General features: G+C 34.6%; 1 protein-coding gene across 1 annotated transcript; it reads left to right on the plus strand.

Annotated features, from left to right (window-relative positions):
- Window positions 1–1,412: 1,412 nt before the first annotated feature.
- Window positions 1,413–21,023, plus strand: LOC128164955 (uncharacterized). The gene is made up of 21 exons (XM_052829075.1): window positions 1,413–1,644; window positions 4,373–4,454; window positions 4,878–5,021; window positions 5,859–6,033; window positions 6,356–6,608; window positions 6,724–6,848; window positions 7,023–7,146; window positions 7,638–7,826; window positions 8,221–8,343; window positions 8,511–9,285; window positions 9,369–9,425; window positions 10,522–10,700; window positions 13,847–13,937; window positions 14,510–14,684; window positions 15,158–15,410; window positions 15,703–15,827; window positions 16,001–16,118; window positions 16,824–17,009; window positions 17,622–17,744; window positions 17,857–18,148; window positions 18,299–21,023. Exons 1-21 carry the CDS (start codon window positions 1,642–1,644, stop codon window positions 18,646–18,648), a joined length of 3,942 nt encoding a protein of 1,313 aa, XP_052685035.1. The 5' UTR covers window positions 1,413–1,641; the 3' UTR covers window positions 18,649–21,023.
- Window positions 21,024–23,195: the final 2,172 nt, after the last annotated feature.

Consider the following 23,195-nt stretch of genomic DNA (forward strand, 5'->3'; position numbering starts at 1 on the left):
TTTTAAAATTTAACTTAAAAACTTCATGATAAATTAAAAATAAGAAATGATATTTTTATCAAAGGATAGATTTTTATACTAGGTACCAGTGGTGTATAATATGCACATGTATATGTTTATAGCAAACAATTTTTTTTACCCGAAAAGAAATTGTTATATTGCTTCTGTCCAAGCCCTTAGGTATATTTTCATTCTTAAAAACGAATTATTCATTACAATAAATATTTTTCTCCCTCTTTAAAGAAGATTGTCAATATTTAAACAAATTACCGTGGTTATTCCTCTTTTATCGATTGTGCACCATAGATGAAACGTTATGCAAATACTTTGAATACTTATTTTTCTGAGTACAAATGAACAGTAAAGTTCTGGACATAATGTCTGATACTTCCATCTTCAGAATTGTCTTCTTGGTGCAATTTCCTACAATTGTGTTTGTGTTGTTGTTAGTAAAACAATTTCAAAAAATAAAAAAAGAATAAACATATTACACCTTTAAATGTTACATGAAAAGCTTCACGTGTATACTATTTAATCTGGTAAAGCATGCACGTGTATACAATAAATATGATGATAAGAAAGTAAATTGTGATACATTTTGTTGGCTAGTGTCATTTAAGCTCAAAGGGAATGTATTTGGTTGTTTGCAATGGAGGAAGGAGTAAAATCAAAATTTTTGGGCGTTCAAACTGCAATGGAGCGGAATAAAGGATGAGATCAATCGATTTTAGAGTGACCCACGGAAGAGACTTTGTGCACACTTACATAGAACCATACGGAATTTTACACGTACGAACATCCGTAACACATTCTTTACATAGGTTCATCCCTTAATTACACATTATGAGGTCTAGTTAATTTCACTTTCTGGACGTTAACGCCCAATTTTTTAAGATCATGGATACGAAAGACAGGAAAGTTAAGTTTTGACAAGGAGAAAGAGAGAATCTTAATACGCAGACTTCACATATCAAGGCTTACAACCAATGTTCATGCATAATGCGAAGGCTGCTGAGCAATGCATTCAGGGTCTCTCTCTCTTTATATAAATCAATAACGTCTTTTCACTTTCAGGTGTTAACCTGACGAAGATTGATTAACTGCCTAAAATGCCTTTTTATGCATTCTCTTCAGAGGGGAACTCTAATTATATAGTATTATAACGATTTGATAATAATTTTATACAAATAACGTACATTATGTCCCTTCCATTTCCGCAATAATTTCTCGCTGGTATTTGCATTGACCCGAAATTATGCAAAATTAAATATTTTGGCAATCAAGTTTGATCTTTCTAGATCTTCCAACAACATGCATGTTGGTTAGACTTGCACAATTTTATTGATTGTCGGTAATTGTTTTACTTATTTGTCACTTACTGCGTGACATTTGCTTTTTGGGCCCTCGGGCTAGAGTTCCATGCTATAGTGTGGGCTTTCTTTATCTCTAACGGACTCTATTTATGCGTCCATAATGGCTTCTCTGCAATAAGAAATCTGTTTGTATTCAATCAACAGGATGACCACTATAAAAAAATAACATATAAACGTCATTGATCAAGATTTAGTGTTACCAAAAGTTATTGAATTCTCTCTCTCTGGATTTCTACAGAACAGCAACGAAAAATTACATCACAAGAAAATGGTGAGTACTTGTTATACTGAGAACTATGTGGTCAATTTATCCTATGGACGCTTATTTTATTGAGTTTTGATATTCTTCTCATGTTGATAATCATGAACAACGCATTATTTAAGAAGGGCGGCATTTTTTCCTTCAATTTTTCAACACTTAAGCGTGAAATTGTTGTTAAAAAGATCCTTTTCTGTGAAATTTGTTAAAAACTTTATTTTCTATACGTCCTGGGCCGTAATGGTGGTGAGTTTCGTCAGTGTACACAAAATGAAACGATGAAAAAGAAAAAAAAAACAACCATACTTGTCAAATGTCAGTACATGAAAGCCCTAATTTGCAACTTTAGCTAATTTATAACGATCCATTGAAATCTCGCGTATATTTTGCAGATAATTGAAGGTCGAGTGTTTTGACTACAAAATTTGCATGCATATGTTTCACTTTTTAGTGTTAATAAAATCTAAATGTTGTTGTTTTTGCATTACTCTACGGATCAAATTTCGACAATCACTACATTTCTATGTTGCCAAATTTCAAAGAAATAACGTTACTTTTTGTAAGATTAATCTTTGCTTTTTATTTCATATACAAGTCACAAACATTTTTAAAACGAAATATTTTTACATGCTTAAGAATAGCCCTTTCCTGTATTAATCAACAAAAACAATACAATACCCGATAGTGTAAACACGGATGAATGTCGAGCATGTCGTTTGCACATCTTCTGATAATTTGAATCTCTTTTTGCCGACAAATAAAGGGAAAACCATCCACATTAAAAATGTAACATACCGGTATTGATGATATTCAGACCTAATTGTCATTGAAATAAGGATGATAAGAAATTATAAAGCGTATCATTTTACAGGTTTTTTAATTTATATTTAAAGATGTATATTGACTTCTAATATCTTGGTTTATTTTAAAGTTTAGCAATAATTAATCAATTGATAAATTAATCGTAGAAATTATCAAATACACATATATATGTATATAAAAATTCAACGATATTAGATATAGGATTCCAAACAAAAAATACCCTAAATTGTCCTGGGAGTTGACGTAAAACAAAATGTCCTTTGAATAATAAAAGGGAACACGCGTGTATATTTAACTGTTTTGATAAATGTCAAAGATTTGATGTCATGGGCGTTTATTAAATAATTGATTTCGCAGAAAACAATTGCAGCTAGATCCCGAAAGTTCTCGTGCATTTGTACTGCAAAAAGTATACTTAACTCCACGTGAATGAATTAATTTTTATAATTTGTAGATGGGCAATGGCGTCGTAAGAATGAACTTTTAACCACTTGATAGGAAACAAAGAAATGTTATGATATTTGACAGTAATGATATCAATAATAACATAAATCATAGATATGTAGTAAACGAATAGAACAGAGATATTTAACAAAACGGGACCGCACGGGATCCGAGACAACAACACCTTGATGTTCAGTCCTTACCTGGTGACCCGCATTAAGATGTACGAGGTGTGTAGAAATGTGACACTGGATTCGTAAATGCAATTAATGAGCGCCAAGGTTAAGTGACTATCATTACTTTGTGAACAGGCCATTTACATTTAGTTTGATGTCTTCTGGGAAGTTCGTCTGTTTAACTGCAAAAAGAGAGGATTTAAGATATACCTTGTTATTCTCAATGCAAAATTTTTTTTGGAAACTTCATTCGATCAAATTATTGTATAAGCAAATATTTTTTTGGACAAATACCAAAATATGAAAATATCTACAGCTCTATTCTAAAAACAAATTAAGAGATCTAACTATTGATGAAAAAAAATAACAAAACAAATTAGTTTTATTCTAGTTAAAATATTTCCTGAGAGAGAGAGAGAGAGAGAGAGAGAGAGAGAGAGAGAGAGAGAGAGAGAGAGAGAGAGAGAGAGAGAGAGGTGTAATATTTTACTTTGAATACATATCAAATTTCTTCAAGGTAAAAAATGGTGTAGATGAATGGGAGATAAAATGTTTAATTCCAGTTAAGAATTATTTCCTCTACAAAACTTTTTCACATTAACGAAAGACTTGAATGCGTTTACGAGATTTTTTTAATATTTTTATCCATACATGTACGTTAATTATATATTGCCTTATAATATAAAGTGTCTTATTTACAGATTTAAACGAGCATTTGTTCCATGTGTACATGTAGAGTACAATTAGAAAATGGCATCCCATCATATACTTGTCCTTACATGGCATCTAATGGGGTATTTTCTCAAATAAAGTAAACAAACCATTAAAAAGATTTAATAATCACATAAAACGTAGGTAGGAAATTACAGGTAAACAAGAGAAAAGTTGTCAATGTGACACCGGGTGTTCTTTTAGGTGAAATGAATCCTTAATCCATGACAATCCTGAATTAATAAACACTACCTACCGCATCCAGAAAAATGGAGTACCCTATATACAATACTTTGGCAAGAAAATGACTAAGTTCAACAGCTGGTATATTTTTACTATGGTCAAAAACCAAAATCCAAGTGAGATACAAATCTCTGATATATGTACAAATGATCTGCCAAACATCAACTTCCTATCTTGAAAACTGTAGCAGGACTTATCCGTACTAAAGGGGTACCCTTTTGGCAGCTGCCCGCCAAATTATCACCATTTAATCACCTTGCGTCCTAAAAGAGATTCTTGTGGTCAAAAAATTGCTACAATCATTCAGGTCTCCTAAACTATTATCTTCTGTTTCGTATTTTCAGAAACATTTACTGAGATCATCTTTGATTCCGGTCATTTTTGTCCTTGTTCGAGATCTAAGCCTCGTTTTAGGACAACCTCGAGGTGAGAAACATTAACATAATTTCCCACACAGTCCCCCCTTTCTTTACCTCCAAATAAGTGCATATACATGACATTGTATACAACTGTCAACTGAAAATGCAAATGAATTAAGTAATTTAGGGAATTTCACACAGAAAGTAGAAACTTACTGAAATTCACTTGTTAATACATAAGGAGGTATGGAACACTTCCATATGATGTACTTCCTATCGAAATAAACAATAAAATCAAACATAATTTCATGAATTTTTTTCTCTCCCATAATTGTTACCTAAGTAAAAGTTAGCTTAATAAGTTTGAGCAATACATCAGAAAAATTCTTATTATAAACTAATTAAGAACTTACTGATGGTGTGTTTTGGGAGGGTGTGTATACAACAATTATCTGTATAACAGTGACTGTAATATCCGATGACATGGAAGTTTTCAGCTTCACCCCCAGACGTGGGACGAGTTGTCGCCCCTCTGAGTTCCACTGCGGTAATGGGACCTGTATCCCCGAGGAGTGGGTGTGTGACAGGGACAGCAACTGTGTGGACGGGTCCGACGAGTCCGACAGTCTCTGTGGTAAGACATCTAACAGTATTCTGTGTATCTAATATGTAACTTCTCATGCACACGTCTTGCTGGTCAATTAAACATTGCATTGAACATTATTATATGACCTTAAATGGTCACTTGTCAATGAGTAAAATGAAACTTGTACCCGAGAATGTTGTGAGATTTAATAGACTTTGTGCACTTGTGTGATATAAGTTGAACTTTTTGTCATAAGCTATCAAACTATTGTGAAGTCAAAGGAATTTAATGTATTTAGTATGGGCTACTGTATACAATAAGTTACAAAATCACAATATAAAGAAGACTTTATGGACATAATAACAATGCGTTTACATTTAGATTACTCCTACGACATTGAAAGTACAGAAGAAAAAAAATTACAAAATTGTATAAATTTTCACTATGTGGCAATATTGGCGCTACCTAAGGGCCTTAATCCTGACACAGGGGTCATGAATTTTTATGATTTTGTAGAGGACATAATGAAAATTATAATTATGCATTAAAATTTTTCCAAAATGTATGGGAGTAGAGAAGAATATATTTGAAAATGTATCCGTTCTTTGCATATTGGTTACGCTAATGAGGCACCAGGGGTGGTTAGATCATAAATTTCACAATTTAGATTTCTTATCCAAGAGAAAACCATAAATGGTTATAAATGGCATTGCGGTTTTCTAGAGAAAGTTAAAATGTATATTTGTTAACGGAAGACGCACAATGACGGACGAAGACCAATGGCAATAGGTCACCTTAGTGACTCAGGTGACCCAAAAAATCAAATCCGATCATAATTCCACCTCACAAGGGTAAGTTTAACAAAAGAACGTGCTTTTCATTCAGACACAAAGAAACATAGACGAGTGTGTTACTATACCAACTGGGCCCAGTATCGAGAGGCCCCAGCAAGGTTCACCCCCGAGGACATCAATCCAGATCTATGTACACACCTGATTTACGCCTTCGCCGAATTGAGGGGAGCTCAGATAGAAACCAGCGAGTGGAACGACCCACAAATGTACCGTAACCACGATCATTCATTGGTCCATTCAAAACCCATATATGGATAGGATGTAATTTTCATTGAACGATTTGATTGTTTTCTTTCATCCAACCTTTGGAAAGATATAAAAAATATTCAATGAGTTCGGTGAAAATCATGTTTTATCACAAATCAGAGTGAATTCTTTTTGACAAGGTTGTATTTCCATGTATTTTTTTTTTCAAATTGTCATCCTAAGCATCGAACATATTTCTTTTTTTATTCATCATTCGAAATGGGTTTTAGATCAACAAAATTGAATTTAATTTTTTGGATATGTATAATTTGTTTTTAAAAGGTATGAAAGATTTAACAGAATTAAAAATAAAAATCGAGAAATAAAGACTCTACTGGCGGTGGGCGGGTGGAACGCCGGAAGTGGGGCGTTCTCGTCAATGGTCGCCTCTACAGAAAGTCGACTACTCTTCGTCAATTCCGCCATTGACTTTCTCCGGAAATACGACTTTGATGGCTTGGACTTGGATTGGGAGTATCCAACTCGCCGAGGGGGAAGGCCCGAGGACAAAGAAAACTTTGCTAAACTGGTCAAGGTACTATTTTTTATGATGATGAAATTATACCCAGAAGTTGTAAGCATCTTAGGCATGATAAAACAAAGTAAGTCTTTTATTCAATATTTGTGGATTTTTTGGGATATTTTTATAGTTGTTACGGGAGGCGTTTGACCGAGAAGCTAGACGGACAGGAAGACCGGTGCTCCTGTTGTCAGCTGCCGTGCCGACAAGCAAGGAACTCGTGGACCAGGCGTATGACATCATCACGCTAGGAAAGTATGTATATCTCAGTGTACATCAATGTAAAAGTTACATTGATATCGAAAAAAACAAAAGTTTTATGGAGGATTTAAAAAAAATCCCATGACCCATTATAAATTTTCCTAAACATTTATATAATTAATGTCTAAAGACTACTTAATTGCTCACAATATATTGTTCCACTTTCAGATATCTCGATTTTATAAACCTAATGACGTACGATTTTCACGGCGGCTGGGAGAGTACCGTCGGCCACAACAGTCCGCTGTACAGTAGGAGATCCGAAACCGAGGCTCAACGAAGAATGAACACGGTAAAACAAAGTTAGAACCAAATGACCACTTTTTTAAAAAAAATGTTAAAGAGGCGGGATTATCAAGGCTAAACCTTCTATTTTGCTATGTGCCTAATGGTTAGGTCTAACTTTGCAAAAAAAGTGGGGGGGGGGGGGGGGCTAAGCCCACTAGGCCCCCCCCCCCCCGGTTCCGACGCCAATGAGGTGAAAATATTGGGAAAGCAACTACTTATATAATTAGACTTCATTTTATTGTTTATTTCGATAAACAATACGTCACATCATGGGAGTGTCCCATACCACCTTAATCAGATTGGCCACGATCATTCTGCTTTCGTGCATTTTAGTACATGAATACGCAACATGAAAAACTTCGCATGAATAATATAGTTTTATAAAAAAAACCCTTAAGTCGTTGTCTTTAAAATCAGCATTATTTTCTAAAAAGAATACACACAAATGTTTCTTATTAAACACAATCGAGTATCAGACTTATTATGTATTCCTAGAATTGGGCTGCACGGTATTGGAACCAGAATGGCGTTCCTAAAGACAAACTGAACATAGGGATAGCGACGTACGGGAGGTCATACACACTGGCGGACCCTCAGACTGACCGTCATATTGGAGCCTCAGCCTTGGCCCCGGGCCGCCCCGGACAGTACACACGAGAGACGGGCTTCCTATCGTATTACGAGGTGTAGATTCGCCACACGCGTATTATTGTTTGAGAGATAATTGTATTTCATATAATAATACCCCATTTTCTGTTTAGCGATCTTTATTTGCTGTTTAGACAATAGTAGGTATTTGGTAAAAGAAGGAACAATAATGACTTTCGTTGATGGATTTTGAAAGGCAAACATCTATTTTAAAATTGTAGTGTTTTTAAAAACAGGTATTTCACAAATCAAGTACTAGTATATGGGTCATGAGCTGCTTTATATCAGTCTGATGCGTGAATGATAATTGTTTAGAATTTAATGAAATTCTCGAGAACGTATTTGTCTGCTGTAATAAAATTAATGTCTTTTACGACTCTTTTTGGAATTTGTTTTACTTAATTACTCCCCTTCAAATTCATTTTACCAGATTTGTCAGATGCAAGACAGAAGAAATGGAAAGATATTTAGAGACGAAGAGCAAAGCGTACCTTATTACGTCACCGGAAACACGTGGGTTGGTTACGACGACATTTATAGCGTAAAAAATAAAGTGAGTTCTTCATAATTATCTGTATCTGTGAATTTGATTTTAAACGATCTGTTCCTGAATGTAATGACATTTTAGAATTGAGTACAAGTATATGAAAATCCCTTGAGAACGATATTCAGATGTGGCCCATTGGTTTCTGTCTTTTTATCTTTTGTTCACCATTTTAGGCAAAATGGATTTTACAAGAAGGATATGGGGGCAGCATGGTTTGGTCCCTTTCGCTGGACGACTTTAACAAAATGTGTTCAACATCTTCCAGAACGTACCCTCTGACATCTTTAATTTCTGAAACAATCACGAACAATCGCTCTGGGGAGATGTTAACGACAACGACGACGACGACGACACCATCATCAACGACGACCTCGACATCTACAACTGTACCTACGACCACAAACGAAGCTGAAATCACCACCTCCATGAAAACAACAACAACAACAACTCCACTTCCATCAACGACAACAACTACAATAACAACGACAACAACTGCTAGACGAATACCACCAACCCCGCCACCCCTACCACCGATTCCAGAAATTCGGACAACAGTCAAAGAGCCATCAACGTTACCTCCTATTAATCCGGTTGATAACGGAGCAACGGGATACAGGACATTGCCACCTTCCGTCAATGTCACTAGTTCTACCGAAAGTACCACTAAAGTCGTCAACAAAGTTATAACAGTCATGTTTATAAATAAGAAAGAACTACCTTTGGCACACCGAACAACAAATAAAGTAGTCACCCAAACTCCACCAACTACAGTAACAACGGGAGAAGGTATAAACTTTGGAGAGGTCACAATAGCACCCACACCCAGAACAACAAAGAGACCCACAAGAACAATAACAACAACAAAGAGACCCATGACAACAAAGAGACTAACAACAGCACAACCGATTGGTCCGTTTAATCCGAATACTGGACGCAATGGGTTCCTTAGTAAGTAAGCCCCGTAATACTATCATACCATCGCCTTTATCATGAAGAGAGCCTATATTTGCATAATGATATCTCAATTCCAGAAAACTCACCCCTTTGGTTAGTAATTACTGAAAGAAAATATTTTCCACGATATTCCAGTAAGTTAAATTCTCATTTATTTCGCGCACCATATTTGGAACGTTTTCTATAAATACGTATGCTAAAATGCATGTACACGTATGGGCACGCATGCACAAATTATTTTTTTGCACATTCCTAAAATACATAAGCTTAAAAGGACCAAGATTTGGAATCATTTAACAGTCGTAAACCTGACTAAAGAAAATCAATGTTTAATTCTCTTTTTGTGTGTTTAACCTTAATTTTCTTCCTTTAGTTGATAAAACAACGGCTTATAAATTTAATTCAATTTCAAATTAAAAAAAAAAATACGTGAGAACTTTATTCATATGAAACAACAGTTACAAAAAATTTGATCTGATCATTCTAAGCAAAATAATAGTGTGGTAAATGTAAAGTTGAAAATATTAATTGTTATCTCCGTTATTGATACAATATTGCACAACTGCACTGCAAGGTTAGGCACATAATAGGCACAAAGGAATAATTATGCATGTATAGGTTTGCTCACTTAAATTAACAATAAAGATAGTATTAAAAATAATATTATAAGAAAGAAAGACATTTTGAAACAAAATGAGGTATATCCCATTGCTGTTTTTTATTTGAGAAAATTGAGTTCGTGCTAACTGTAACAGCTTTATTTATTATCATATGTAAAATGATATTGAAAATAACATACCCGCATGTGGATATGATGCAAAAAGCAACCTTGCTTTAAAATATCATAATCTCAAAGGCCAAAGTTAACCCCCACTCCCACTCAAATATCCATGCTTTTGGAGAAATGGAACACTAAGACGTCGTATTTTGTAAAATCAAATTAATCAAACAACATAAGCATTAAGCAAGTATTTGTTTAATTTCCGAAAATCTGAAGTGTCCCTCAGACCCCCCTCCCCCCCCTCCCTCCCTATTCGGAAAACACAATTATACCTTAGACACCCCTTCCGGAAAACACAATTATCCCTTAGACCCCCCTTCCGAAAAACACAATTATCCCTTAGACCCTCATTCCGGAAAACACAATTATCCCTCAGACCCCCCCCCCTCGAAAAGTAACGTATATGTAGAAGATTGTAGAATATCGTATAAGATTTCGCTGTATTGCAGGGTATTTCAGTTGCCACAGACGACGAAACGGTTACTATGTGGACGTCCATGACTGCTCAAAATACTACGTTTGCCAAAACCGGAGAACTTTCCATTACAAATGTCCCAAAGATTTGTATTATAATCCCAGGAAACAAATATGTGACTGGATATCGCAGGTGTCCTGTGTTAATCTGCCAAGATAATAATAGTCCCTCTCATGGCGTAAGTACCCCGGATTTATTACCCCATTGACCGTACAATAAATGGTGTCTTGTATCGACTCACCAACAATCATACCATGAATGCATTATATTAAATGTAAATTTATAATAAATATTTTTAGATATTACATATCATCATATCAAATGTAAATTAATGATACTCTTTTTTTCAAAATAATTCATGTACATGTTAATGTGGCTCTTTTTTTTTTTATAATCAGTTCATTTAAAAAATGAAATATTTTTAAAACATAGAATTCTAAATATATTTGTATATAATCTTTTTTTTCAGATTGAAATTGTGGAAAATCGCTTTATAATTGGTTGTATGCTGTTACACTGTGAAATAAACCTTGTTATACAAAATGTTCTTCCTCTCTTCTCTTTTATGTATATATATATCTCATTGTATGAGATGTAAGAAATTATATATTCATTTTTAATACTTGTTAAACTTAATGAATAAATATACATTTTTATTTTGAAACTGTTTTATCGTAATCATGATTTAGTATTATGTAATGAGTTTATCGTGAAAGTCAATTCTTAAATCTGCAAAGGTATGGATCCATTAATGCTAGGGAAATTGTATCCTGCTCTGTAGGATTAATAAAGGGTAGCGACCATTACAGTGGAAGGTCGTCTATGTGAATTTTGCATAAATCTTATGAATTTGACACAAATACCTAATCGCATAAAATCTTGCGTAAAATAAATCGCATGAAAATCGTGCAATTTTCAACCGAATATCATGCGAGCACATTTGCATGATATTCGCATGAGAAGTTTTTTTTTCTTCTGATTTTGCAAAATTTCCATGTGAAAAGGAAATCGCATGAAAATCATGCGAGCTACTTTTCCTTGTTATATACATGTATTATAATAGTAAATACGGATGTAGAAAAGGTTCCGTATATACTGATTACAATGTGCGAGATTGATGAAGGCGCTTTTAACGAAAAAAAGCATAAATACCTGTATATTGGAATGAGTAGGTTCATGGTCAGAAGGTGTTTTTTATTTATACCATCTATGTTTAGACAATGAACAAAGTTTTTAAGAACTTTACCATTCCAAGCCCCGCACTTCTCTTCTAGTATGAGCCCAATTTTCCGCACTCTTGGTAATCCTGTGAGTTCATGAGTCTTAACCCTAACTACTCCATTCTATTCATAAAATACATTACAGACAACCCTTTACTTACATATATAGTTTATTACTTCCAGAAATTGTAGAACACTAGTAGTCTTGAAATATGATTATGGCCGAAAAATTTAGAAAATACCAGGATTTAAGTCATTGCAAACAATATCGCGTGTGGCAAAATATACAGTAATCTTTTTTTCATCATATCGCCAGCGACACGATATGTAGGTGGTACAATACTTTTTCGGATACAGCGTATTGGAATTGAATTCGAACATACAATAAGTTGATCCTAGCATACATATTAAACTGGATTTAATATTAAAGATTCGAACCCCGGTCGTGTTCGAATATGTGTAAGCGTTTCTCGCCACGCGCTTGTCTTTGTAACACACTAAAGACCAAGCTTTCGGGTCGCAGCAGGTGTTGGCACGATACAAAGCCCTCGCTGTTCATTTATATTTATTCGTAAATGCTTTTTATTTTATTACAATTTACTAAAGTAAATTTTGCGTAATATTTTGTAAAATCTGTCACTCTGATGTCAAAGTAATTATTACATTTTCACTAGAACGACAAGAGTCGGCAATTCTGTGCTTAAAGTCCCTGAATTTCGCCAGGTTCGAGGCATGGTTTAAGATTGAAAGCCTGTCGGGATATTGCATTGTTAACAAGTACATTTAATTACTATCGATTACGATTACCGGGTATTTAATCTGAAGAACAAGGAAATAACTATAAGCATGCATACAGGTGCACATGCCAAAAAAGGGAAAACCGACCATGTTTGATATGTACATATATCTAGCGTATATCTACGATTCAAGGAAAGTTTATGTCTTAGATTATTGTCGCTATAAATCTATGACCAAAGGTGCAATTCTTAAATAAATTAGATTGAAAGGTGGTAAAATGAACAATCTGTAGGCGCTAACAAAAGTAATATTCTTCCTTGTGGTTAGGAAGCAATTCTTATTTTGAAGCACATAAATTAAGCCAAGAAAAATTAAAATTCGCCAATCCCTCCACCAAATTGTATTATTTGTTATATTTATACTTACCAAATGAATTCGAACTTTACATTTACACAGTTTTTAACCTTTAAGTTTAAATTCATAAATTATATAAATACATGTATAAACAAATTTATATGTAACATGCAAATTGATATCATCATTAATATATATGCCATAGCATATTTTAATTTTAGATGTACATGTAAAATGTCAGGTTATTTGATCAATTCCATCGCTTGGCAATACATTACTTGTATTTAGTTATATAAACAAACCCAAGTTGGTTTTTTTCCTATGGAGGGAAATACGCTCCTGTAGCTATAGCCTAATATATCCCCATACTGAGAGTCGGCATAACGTTTTCCCATTTGGAAAAAAGACCGCATTTAACTAGAACTTCTCCATATAACATATTGTTTAAAAGTGTCAAGATTTAATTTTTTCAGATTTAATCATTCAAATACCTTCATGATGCCATATTTTATCGTAAACAAAACAAAAGCGTGCTTCACGCACAAGCATCGAACATGTAACTTGTTCAATTTTCATGCATATACTGAGGACTTTAAAAAAAAATCGCATGCATAAGCATATCTTTTTTCAACTCAAAATTTACATTATACGGTAGTAAAAGTTAATCAAAATAAAACTGAAACAGGTATTTCACTATATTATTTTGACTTAGTTGATGTACATGTATCAAACACGGAATGTGCTAACATGAAACCGATACTATTTATTAATTTCGAGAAGTTTGCAGTGTGATTGGTCAAAACATTTTACCAGAAATTTCCTACAGAATACTAGCCGTGGGAATCAAACCCACGCGACTTCTTATTTATTTTCTTTTCGGAAAAAATGTGTTTAACTTGTTGCCTCCCATGCAGCTGCCGGGAAATATACAATATGTATATAAGGAAGTACCAAATACCTACAAAAGTTGTTGTGTTCCATTCTAAGCAGGAAAGAACGATCTTATCCACGCAGCTGGTCTCAGGAATGGCGCGGATTTTGCTTACCTTCATTTACCTTACTTACCTCTGTCACACTGGTAAGTTAATACTTTCATGTATACTTTAGAAGTTTTTCATTATGATTTATTTAGAGAGAGGTGTGAAAAAGTGGCTTGTTGTAAACAAATGGTTCGTGCCATAATCTGTCTCATATTATCACAAATTTTATGTTATATCAAATGAAATAAATTGAATTTCGTTTGATTATTTAATTTTATTTTATATATTTTTGAAGATATACGGTATACGGAGTTATCTTTACTCCGTGTAATTTTCGACGTTTACACATGCAAACATTTTCGCCCCGTCATGAATTCGCCTGAGCACATTAGCACAATTGTGGTAATTTGAGACATTGGAATTCGCTTAGTCTTAAATTAGCCCTCTGACAACAAGGGCGATAGGAGCGAAAATAAAACGGGGGCGAATATTTTCCTGTATACAGTTTTTTCTCTTATCAGCGCAACTTTTTAAATAGAAAATAAAAGATTTATAGATGTATTGAAAACAACTAATTCTTTGTTTTGTCTTTAAGTTACACTTACAGAACTGTAAGTAACATTAATCTTATTTCTACATGCTCTCATCGACATATGTATTTGTTTTTCAGCTGCCCTGAAGTACAAACGAGTATGCTATTACACAAACTGGGCTCAGTATAGAAATGGACTTGCTAAATTTGATCCTAAACACATCGACCCGTCCCTGTGTACACACATTGCATACGCATTTGGGAAGCTAGAAAACAACAAAATCATCAACTTTGAATGGAACGACGGAACAAAGTATACAAGCAAGGGGGTTCATATTCTTATGTCCTATGGATATCTGCTAGTAACCAACATACAGAAATTCCTAACAAAAAAAAAAAATATTTCTGCAATATTTGCAGCTATTATGTCCTATTGAAACATTTCCACATTTAAGATATTTATAAGCAAATATATGTAGTTACATATGTATGTCACCATAAAATATGGTTATAATGAAGCGACAGGGACGGACGATTTTACTTCGTTGAAAGCGTAATTCGTTATATCCATCAAGTTTACAACATGTAATATAGTCCCGGGGAATGAAAATCACTTCGCTGTAAGCGTCAATTCATTATAAACGTGTTCGCTATAATCGTGTTTTACTGTATGTCACCATAAAATAATTTATAACATGCATATCTGTGACTATATTAACGTCTTTTTTTCTTCTTGGCGGTCATCTGTCTAAATCTTATACTGTATACATAGCGTTTGGCTTGTAGATATGCCGAAGTCAACGCCGTTAAGAGAATTAATCCAGGATTGAAAACTCTGCTAGCAATGGGGGGATGGACGGCCGGAAGTAAACCGTACTCAGACATGGCTGCCTCTCCCGCTAACAGACGAACGTTTATTCAGTCCGCCATTTCTTGGCTCAGGAAGTACGACTTTGACGGCCTCGATATGGATTGGGAATATCCCGCCAACCGTGGTGGTGCTCCAGAGGATTTCAATAACTTTCCAATCTTGCTTAGGGTATGATTGTGATGGTATAATAGCTAATGGTACAGATAGTGCATTAAGGTTATCAGCCACCAGTCACCGAAAGTCAACTGTTTTCTTTGGATAAATATGATTAAATGCAATCTTTTGTATGTGTAGAATCTGTACTTCCTGTGGTTAAATAAAACCCCCAAATTTTCCTTAATTTTTCGAATTAAACTGTAAGAAACTGTAATTATAGGCTGTAAGAAGTTAAACGTTGAACATTTTATCATTTCGTATTGAATAATTATCAAGACATTATTTACTTCTTTTTTCGTTCAAGGAAAGTATGGAGGCGTTTAAGGAAGAAGCCAAATCAAGCAACAAAAGTCGACTTCTTTTAACCACTGCAGTAGGAGTAGGAAAATCCGTGGCCGACACTGCATACAACATTCCGGAAATGTCCAAGTATGGATATTTTGGGTGCTTTTCAAGAAAATAGTTGATAAACAAGAAATTCTCATTCAAGCCTAATAAGCAAAAACTGTCAGTAACTTCAGAAACATTAAGGCAATTTTTATCATATGCTGGCAATAAAGAAATCAGAAATAAATGCGGTTGTACAAAATACATGCTTGTAGGTATCTTGACTTTATATCCCTGATGGCGTATGACTTACGTGGCGGTTGGGAAAAAGCTACTGGATTTAACGCCGCCCTGTACAAACCCTCAGCTGACCCCAGTGACGAGTACAATGTGGTATGCACGATTTTGTGTTACTGTATTTGATTAAGAACAAAGTACAGCTTCTAGTTTGTTTGCATATAGGATATTACAGTTGTAGGTGGAATAAACAAGCAGTTGAAGTTTTCTGAAAACTACATACATGCTGAGTATTATTTCCATTTGATAATAACATTTAGGACGCAATGTGTAGATGTGCATAATACCAGGGAATTCCGATTCCTTTATTTATCTGGGAATTTCTGCCCCTTTGAACTTAGAATTTGGCCCGAAGTTAAATGTAGTAATAAAGAGATTTTAGGCGCAACTCCTCTTAAACCACTGAATGGAGTTTAGAAAAAACTGTGTAGGCATCTAGACAACATGTGTAGACGTGTTTAATACCAGGAAATTCAAATTCCATTATTTTTCGGGGAATTTCGACCCTTTGAACTTAGGATTTTTAGTTGGTAAATACAAAGGAATAGGTGTGCATATTCGCAGGGAGGTGTTTCCGAGTTATGCCCTTTATCAAATCATCTTTTTAATGCATACCATTCCATTCATTTTGTATATCATTGTCAAATAATAGGGAAGCGTGGGGTATAAGTGAGCTTGCTAACTTATTATTTTCTTTTTTATTTACTTTTTGGTACTGTTTTAAAGTTATACATCAATTCAATTTTAAATATATCAGATATTCTTTACATTTAACTTTTATTCTCATTTCTTTTGTACCAGGCCTTTGCTGTCGATTATTGGTTAAACAAAGGAGCTCCAAAAGAAAAACTGATTCTTGGACTGGCCACGTACGGTCGATCATTCAATCTTCAGGACCAGAATAACTTTGGAGTGGGGGCACCGGCCACAGGGTCCGGACCCCAGGGGAAATACGTCCCAGAGAATGGGTTTCTTCCTTATTATGAGGTACGTTTCTTTTACATTACTTTTTTATTTTAAGGAGGCTTGATGGTCAACAAGTTAAGCGTCAGATCTACGTAAATTTTAAGGTATAATTTGTTTAGCTATAAACTATTATTTATATAAAAAAAATTGTGTGTTTAGGGTAACACTGGTGAAAAAATTAGGTTAGGTAGGTAGGGATTTATTTTTATTTTTATTTTATCATATTTTTTTGCATGAATCCTAAGAATGTTTGTTTGTGTCATATTTTAAAAAACTTTTTTTTAATAGAAATATTATAAATTTCACAATAGGATAAAACAGACATCTAAAAATAGTAGGATTGGGGCATTTTTGTAGGTTAGGTCGGGTTACCCTAAACACACAACTTTTTTTTAGGCCTTAGTAAAGAAAAACAATATGTTTTACCGTTTAAATTTTGGTGCTTTCCTATATTTTTACAAAGAGTTCTTCTTTTAAAGGAGGTCAATAGAGTCTAAAAATGGCCACGACCATATAGCTCTCTAATTCGCTGTGCACTAGTAGTTATATAATAGGGATAATTATATGCAGTAGTATATTTACTATTTTTAAAAGGCTATGTATTTTGGTTATCAAAGCATAACTTTTCAACAGATTTGTGAGAGACAGATTCAAAAAGTCGGTAAAACGTACAGAGATTTAGATGCACAAACGCCCTTTTTCGTGCAGGAAAAATTATGGGTTGGTTTTGACGATCAACTCAGCATCTTTACTAAGGTGAGATGAAAATATAGTTTCCATATAACTCGAAGAGTATTATTATACATAGTTTGCAAGACGATGTTTCATCTTGTTTGGATTACCGAATATACCCCTCTTAACTCACTAGATTAACGACCTTGTAATAAAGAAACAGTTAGGTGGCGCCATGATTTGGGCCCTGGACTTTGATGACTTTAACAACATCTGTGGGTACGGGAAATACCCGATCAGTAGAGTAATGACCTATACACTGCTGGCGTCAGAGTCGGGCGTTTCTATCACCCCACCGTCCACACATATCCCTCTCTCCACTGTGGGGACAACAAGTAGGTCTCCTCACCCACCACCCACAGGTGATGGCGGGAAAACTCCGGACAGCGGGGGCGGAGGGAGTGGTCACGACGGAATAACGTCCCTAGGTAAAATAACACCATAACAATAACAGTCATATCACTCGAAGTACTTGTAAACAACTTCCTGTATAATTATGAAATAGAGTAACTAGCCCTCTGTTTTGAAAACTATATTTAATATCATTATTCAATTTGTTGCTTTTGTTTACGATTTAGATGTGGATTGTAGTAAAGTTGCCGATGGTACCTACAGATATTCGTCAGACTGTTCTAAGTATATACAGTGTGTAAAAAGAAATACATTCGTAAGAGTCTGCCCCTCGGGGCTAGAATTCAGTATCGCCACTTCGCAGTGTGACTGGCCTTCCAATGTGGATTGTACAGCAATAGCCATAGTAATAGTAACAAGTATTCCTCCATCAAGCACCAGTGCCTATTTCAGGACAGACAACTCCTCTCTCGATGACACACCAACAAACACTGGAGTTTTACTTTCATCGTATACACCCTTCGTTGCGATGTTCTGTTATATTTTCAGAATTTTGTGTCCAATATTGTACGTGTAAAAGTTGTCTATGAAATATTTAAAATTGTTATATTCAGTAGTATATTCTCACTATATAACTCTATATAGACGAATAGTCAATAATTGTAATATTAGCTCGTCCGAAAAAAATTGACCGGTCAATATTTTTTTTATATTGACCGGCTAGGAATAATATCTAGAGAACATTCCCTCTTTTTCAAATAATCGCCTCTGATTAGTTGATTCGTAAACGATGACGTAAATAACTCTTCGCGACTCCAAAACAAGGTGACGTCATAATAGTCAGTCAAGGCAAGTAAACAACAGACGCGCAATGCGACGGTTTGCTATCATAACGGATATGAGGATTTGCGAATAGTACTGTGAAGTAAAATCAGGTAGAACATCTGTATATTAATTCTTTCGGTCGGAGGAATATCAGCGGTTTGGTGCTGAGGATATTTTGGAAATGAACTTTGCACAGAATTGAATTCGTGAATTCTTTGTTGAGCCGAGAAAATTACGGCGATCTGTTTTCAATTAATTTCTTAATTTTGGTTTGTTTCTTCATATAACAAAACAAATGTTGACTGTGTTTTCGGGCAACATTGATTATATTAGCCCCCTTGGGACGAAAATATTGCCCTCCGCTTCGCGTCGGGCAATATTTCGTCCCTCGGGGGCTAATATAATCAATGTTGCCCTCAACCCCAGTCAATATTTGTATAATGTCGTATAAAAAACTAACCATCTACCATCACATGACTTAAGGAGAAGAGCGTACAAATGTCTGTCAAACTCCCGAACCTAGGATATTTAAACGACGTACAACATGTATATACATCTCTTACATGTATTAAAAAATCTTACATTTGGAGGAGTGCATCAGTACATATTTAAGAAATAAACAACGTTATTTAGTGAACATGGCGTTATGAATAGCAATTGCTCTGTTGGCATATTCCATGATGCGCGCTAGCGCATCATGGAAAATATACCAGCAGAGCAGTTGCTATTCATAACGCCATGTTCACTAAATAATCGTTGTTTATTACTTATATTTGCATTTTACCACTCGCAAATACCCTGTATTAGCCTAGACCTTGACATTTAGCTATTACATCAAAAGTAAACATTCAGACTGTAATGTATCTTTTTAATTCACATAGATTTGTTAACAGAATCAATGATATGTTATAACAGTAATTCCTTTAAAATGTTATCAAAAACATGTTTTAATATTACATGTAAATACGTCAATTTTAATGGAGTTGGAGAAAAACACATGATGTATCGTATAGTTGTTTAAATCTATAACGTCACGGAAAAGTATATATAACGTTACACCTTTATGACGTCATAGTATACTGACAGAGCAATTGCGATTATAGAGAAATAATTGCAGCTCCTCCGTATGGGCTTACAGTGGGAAAGAACAATGGAAATGCAAATATATAATATAGAACTGCTTTCTCTGACCATTAACAATCAGTCATTCATACTTTATACTTTTCTCCTTAATGTTACAACGTGATCTTAAACAATACCTGACTGTGCTAGCGCTATAATTGTTATTTACTGGGCAAGAACATTATTTATTTTTAGTCGTAATTTGAAGGGTTTTAAACATTTCCAAAATAATTCTATTTGATAAGAAAAAAATAATTTAAAAATGATTTATCTTAAAGAAGATAAAGCGCAGAAATTAAAAAGAAAACGCCCTCTATGCTTCGAACACCTTCTCAGGAAGTACATGTATCTACAATACGCCAACTATCACACTGGGCTACGATGACAAATATCAACCTCTGTAGATAACTTTAATAGTTTGACAATTATTAATGGAGTTAAAAGGTTTTTGTGAAAACCACAGATTTTGACTTATACTTGGTTAAGACCCCCACTTTTATACATAAGTAATAAAGAATGAATATTCATACCATAACTTTGCAATTTAGCACAGTATAAAATGGTCAAGATTTAATGTTGTTTATTTTGGAAACCTATACAGTACCTCCTGTGTTTACAAAATGAAAGCAATTTAATGACATGCATTGCGAAATTTATAGAATAAAAAACAATGTATACAAGCCGAATATAAATGCTTTAGAGAAAATTGAAGAAAATTAAAAGATTTATTTATTGGTCCAAGTGGGAGAAAAATAACTGACCCCTTGTACGCCCCTATCCTTTATTTTACTGTTGTTAATACATGTATACCATAAAATGTAATATTTCTTATTTTCAGACTGCAATTCTCTGTACGAAACTTTGCATTCTTTGAACAAAAATCACACAAGGTTTTCTGTCTTGTACATTTTCTGAATTAGAAAGATAAGTTTATATTGAATTTTAAAACCGATCGAAACATTGTACATTTTCCCAAGTTATACCCACATCACACTGTAATGTTTGAATTATGACATTTCTTCTGTATGTAGATAAATACTGCTTTCAAAAAGACCCAATTTGTGTGTACGTATTAATAGATGAGTTAATTGTCTTTGGAGAAATAAAATTGAAAGATAAAATCTTGCTCTTCAGGACTTATAGAACAGGTGGCCAAGCTAATATACTATTCATATTCACCAACTGGGTAAATTGCATCAAATTATATCTAAGAAAATAGCATGACAACTGTTTATTTATAATGTCCAAGACTCCAAGCAGGTGAATAAATTAAATTCATTATTTGGTGGTTCAAATGGGTACTTATGTACTTGTGTATGAACGTAGAGAGCATTGCAGAAAATATATAGCCCACGTTATAATTTCTCTAGAAAAGCTGTTCGGCTATTTCCGTTCCACCGAGATCGGACGAATGTCAATTGGCTGTAACGTAGCCGACAGGCTGAATAAACATTCGTTTTGTTGTTTTTTTTTGTTAATAAAAACTATACATAAAAATATTTATAGGGGTATATTATACTTTCATGTTAAATACTGATATCTCATTGGTTTAGAAGCAGTTCACAATTCGTTCTATTACCCTCAGCGTTAGCAACACGCTTGTCAACGGGTATCACAACGAAATGTTACATGGGCGCAAACTACGCGCGTATGGTTCGTCGTAGAATTCACGTCATTCCTATATAATATCAGTAAAAATTTCTTTAAAATTAAGACATTCAGTATAACAAAATAAATAGTGCCTATTTAGGAGGGTTCCAGTTGAAATTGACACCCCTCGAAAACCATTGTCAACCTCCGCTTCGCGTCGGTTGACAATGGTTTTCTCGGGGTGTCAACTTCAATTATTATACTTTCATGTTAAATACTGAAATCTGATTGGTTTAGACGCAGTTGATAATCCATTCTATTAACCCCTGCGTTAGCAACACACTTAGCAACGGGTAACACAACGAATTTGTTACATGCGCGTAAATCATGCGCGTACGGTTCGCCGTAGAATTCATGTCACTTCTATATAAAAGTAGTAAAAAGTTCTCTAAAATTAAGACATTCAGTATTATATAAATAGTGCCTGTTTGGGAGGGTAACAGTTGAAATTGACACCCCGAGAAAACCATGTCAACCGACGCGAAGCGGAGGTTGACAATGGTTTTCGAGGGGTGTCAATTTCAACTGTTATCCTCCCAAACAGGCACTATTTATTTTGTTTTACTGAATGTCTTTTTTAAAATTTTTAAGAAAATGTTACTGCTTTTATATAGGAATAACGTGAATTCTACAGCGAACCGTACGCGCATAATTTTCGCGCATGTAACATTTTTGCCCGTTGCCAAGTGCGTTGCTAACGCTGAGGGTAATAGTAAATATTATTAACTGCGTCTTAACCAATCAGATTTCAGTATTTAACATGAAAGTATAACAATAAATATTATTAACTGCGTCTTAACCAATCAGATTTCAGTATTTAACATGAAAGTATAACAATGTACATTATTATACTTTTATGTTAAATACTGAGATCTGATCGGTTTAGACACAGTTGATAATCCGTTCTATTACCCTCAGCGTTAGCAACACACTTAACAACGGGTAACACAACGAATTGTTACATGCGCGTAAATTATGCGCGTACGGTTCGCCGTGGAATTCACTTCATTTCTATATAAAAGCAGTGAAAAAAATCTCTAAAATTAAGACATTCAGTATAATAAAATAAATAGTGCCTGTTTGGGAGGATAACAGTTGAAGTTGACACCTCTCGAAAACCATTGTCAACCTCCGCTTCGCGTCTGTTGACAATGGTTTCCTCGGGGTGTCAATTTCAACCGTTACCCTCCCAAACAGGCACTATTTATATAATGTAGCACGTGCACGTGAAAACGTTACACAAATGATAAGCAAACATTTGCTAGCTTTAACATTTCTTTTGCATGGATTATCAAATATATTAACATATGATTATTATAAAATCATTCATCTGATCAAATTCATTACATTGTTCACTTCATATCCATGAATTGCGATTTAATTAAAAAGCATCGGACATCGCATCCTGGGTTATCATAATACCCCCCCCCCCCCCCCGCTGACATCCATACTTACAGCGAAATAATGTAAAGGGAAAAAGCAGTACCCCCTTCCTCCCTACCCCCTCCCCCCCATTCCAACAACAAC

Source organism: Crassostrea angulata, chromosome 10, assembly GCF_025612915.1.
Source record: "Crassostrea angulata isolate pt1a10 chromosome 10, ASM2561291v2, whole genome shotgun sequence".
NCBI classification, from domain to species: Eukaryota; Metazoa; Mollusca; class Bivalvia; order Ostreida; family Ostreidae; genus Magallana; species Magallana angulata.

Excerpts from the sequence above, each read along its gene's own strand:
- LOC128164955 (XM_052829075.1), top strand. Across the intron at positions 9,286-9,368 it reads TGGACGCAATGGGTTCCTTA|AAAACTCACCCCTTTGGTTA; the intron begins GTAAGTAAGCCC and ends TCTCAATTCCAG. Across the intron at positions 16,119-16,823 it reads CCAGTGACGAGTACAATGTG|GCCTTTGCTGTCGATTATTG; the intron begins GTATGCACGATT and ends CTTTTGTACCAG.